The sequence below is a fragment of the Dendrobium catenatum genome, unplaced genomic scaffold, assembly GCF_001605985.2.
Source record: "Dendrobium catenatum unplaced genomic scaffold, ASM160598v2 fragScaff_scaffold_173, whole genome shotgun sequence".
NCBI lineage: Eukaryota > Viridiplantae > Streptophyta > Magnoliopsida > Asparagales > Orchidaceae > Dendrobium > Dendrobium catenatum.
Genome location: NW_021318635.1, coordinates 487,257 through 490,432, shown reverse-complemented (window position 1 = coordinate 490,432; position 3,176 = coordinate 487,257). Strand labels below are relative to the sequence as shown.

Below are 3,176 nucleotides of genomic sequence, written 5' to 3'. Positions count from 1 at the left end.
GCCATCTTACTCTTCTTCTCTTTTTCTGGTGACGCAGTTTGCGTATCTTTGACTTTTGGTGCACTTCGTGCACTTCTTGATTTTTGGCGCATTCGCGCATCTTTTAATTTCTAGCACATTCGTGCTTCTTTTGATTTCAATTGAATTTGAGAAGAGGTCCCACTTTCTTCAAATACCTTAAATTGATTGATCTTTTATTTTGAATGTTGGGATTATACCTCAAGTATTAGAAAAGAAAATTTGTTCTCTTATACAAGGAAGAATAATCCTCAAAGCACATTCAATCTTTTTGAAAAGAGTATCAACTTGACTTTTAAAAATCATTGAATAGATTTTAGACATGCGAGAATTGCCTATGAAGATAGAAGATTGCTTGAAGCTTGATAAAATTTTCATTTCTGAATTCAACTTAAATTTGAGATAGATTTTAATTCAAAGGTTAAATCAACCCACAGAAGCGGTGGGAGGGAGGGGTATTCAAACATTTGATGGAGTCAACTACAACTCTCTCCTGCTTAAGACTTAAGGTAGAGGTCAATTTTCATTAAAAAGAGAAATCAACTATCTTGAAAATCCGGACCCGGTACACTTGAGAAATTGATAAGTTTTCCTTAAAAAGGTTATAAGTCTAGGTGGAAAGACCCTTGTCAACATGGAATTGAATTCCTACAATCTCTGTGGAGGGAGAGACTATCATAAGGTCTGCACTATCCCTGGACATTGCGACATCATTACAATCGAAAGATTTATCACGATAGGACCCCATTGAAATTCAAATTTTGACGGTATCACTATCTGATACAATCTTTGACTATTCCCTCCTCTCACATTACTAGTGGTCTAATATTCAAGAGAGTGGCACCCCAAGTAGTTTCTACTCCTCTGCAGATGATGTAGTAGGACACGTGTAGTAACGAGCCTTAACATCTTCTAGTAGAGTGGACGGATCATAACCCTCAGCTGAGGGCCTATGGCATATTGCTGGTGATCGCTTAATTCTTTCTTGCTTGAGTCTTTCTGTGTAGTAGTCAAGAAGGTGTATTGAAGATCGCACTCTCGTATCTACAACCTCCCTCCTTTGCGCAAGGAGAGGGTACGTAGAAGGAGCAACGAACTCTCGATTGGCCTCGAAGTCGGTCTTCTCTAAGGCTTCCAATTAAACGATCTTTCTAGCCTTAAGATTCTTTTTCCTGGCTCTTCGAAGGTAATTCTTCATCTTATTCCTACCAACAACATGGGTGCTAGAACTTGACCCGATCTCAGACTGAGATGGTACCTCTTTTGTCATTATTGACTTCTAGTTGTTATCCTCATGAGCAGAGGATACAATGGGTACAGGGGCGACGGCAACCTCCATCTTGGAGATGGGGGAGTCAACTCCTGACCCTAATGTAACTTCTACTAAGGGGAAGTCCTTTGAGTACAAGCGGACAGATCTAAGATTCTTTCTCCATTAACTGAAATCCTGAGACCTTGAAATCCCATTTCATACTGAATTGAATTGCCATTAAGAATTTCTTCTACAGGCACATCTCTATTCAATGAGAAGATGAGTTTCCCAGCCATTTGAGTATTCAATTTCCTGGAGTTAAGAAATTAACTTAAATTAGTGATTTTAAAATAACATTTAAGTTTTGAATGTGATTGATTTTATTCAAAATTTTATTACTCAATCGTGTTCAGTTTGCACTGAACACGGTGGTTCATAAAATTGACGAGTGAAAATTAAGACTTGAATTTGACTCTTTCGCTACACCAATTGACTTGGGGCAAAATTTCAAAGTTTGGATTTGAATTTGCAATTAAATTTGGCTTGACATTGAGTTTGAATTTAAATCTGAGATTAAAGTCGAGTGGATCTCCTTCAAATTTTGTGACTCAATACACTGAATTTCACTGAATCATTTAGGTTCACAAAATTGATATGAAAGTCCAAAAATCGGGCTTGACTCTTTCATTTCACCAATCGACTTGGGATGAAATGTCAAAGCCCATATTTTGACTTTAAAATCAAAATTGAAGTTGAATTTATGTTTGAAATATAATTTGAACTTAATGTTGAAAACAAACGAGAATTCAATTTTAGGACTGAATTTAAACTTAAGATTGAATTTGACTTTGAAGTTGGAATTGAACAGATTTTCTTCAAACTTTGAAACTCAAAACATTAATTTTTATTCGAACGTGTAGGTTTACAAAAGTAACCTGAAGATCTTGAGAAATTAGGCTCGACTCTTTCATCGTACCAAGTGATTTGGGGGTGAAATGTCAAAGCCCAAAATTGATTAAAAATTTTTTGGTTTATGTTGTATGTGTTCAACTACAACAGAATGTTATAGAAGACACATGACAATGACGATTCAAATTGATTTGAAAAATTTTGGGTATGTTTTGAAAGTTTAAAAAAAAATCTGGCAGAACCCTCTTTACTTTGAAACCCAATATGTTGAACTTGCATTCAACATAAAGGTTAACAAATTTACAGGGGTAGATTCTAACAAGTCAACCCGACTCTTTCACCCCGACGAATTGTTCGGGAGAGAAATGTCAAAACTTGACTTTGCCAGAAAGATTGATCTTTTGAGTTGAAATTGAAGGTGTTTATATTCTTTCACACATCGAATTATAAGAGTTACAATTCTATATGTAGTGATTGAATACATGGATCAATTAGGATTTGAAAGAGATAGAATTTTGATTAAAGGATTGAAATCTTGATTTGGAAATTGAAAAAGTCTTCTATAAATTGTGAAACTTAGCACGCTAGTTGTTTACTCGCATGCAATTTTGCAACATATACAGGGGGATTCGGCTTGACTCTTTCGCTCTACCAATTAACTTAGAGGCAAAATGTCAAAGCCCGATTTAAAGGGAGGTTTCCTACACCCACCTCTCTTTTCACAAATCTTAATTGAGTTGGCCACACTCACCCAAGGAAGAAATGGGAGAGGAACCAACGGAGAGAAAGGTAGTCACTAATTTGAAGGAGATCCACTCGTAATTACAAATTTGTAGTAATTAAATTTGTTGGACAGAAGCGAGTTTTCCTCTAGGGTTTTCTCCTAAACCCTAGTTTGCTTTCTTTGCGCCGCCCTCTCCGGCCGGGGGGCTTCTCCCCTATGGCTGCTGCTGCTTCCTCGCCGCTTCCACCTCCCGCTTCTTCATCGCCCACCCGC

The 3,176-nt window shown here is 37.1% G+C and overlaps 1 protein-coding gene across 1 annotated transcript in view; it reads left to right on the top strand.

Annotated features, from left to right (window-relative positions):
• Positions 1-2,941: 2,941 nt before the first annotated feature.
• Positions 2,942-3,176, top strand: part of LOC110100195 — a 1,314-nt gene continuing 1,079 nt past the window's right edge. The window contains exon 1 of the mRNA XM_028692860.1: positions 2,942-2,968. Coding sequence (XP_028548693.1) covers positions 2,942-2,968 — 27 coding nt within the window. The remainder of the gene's footprint in view (positions 2,969-3,176) is intronic.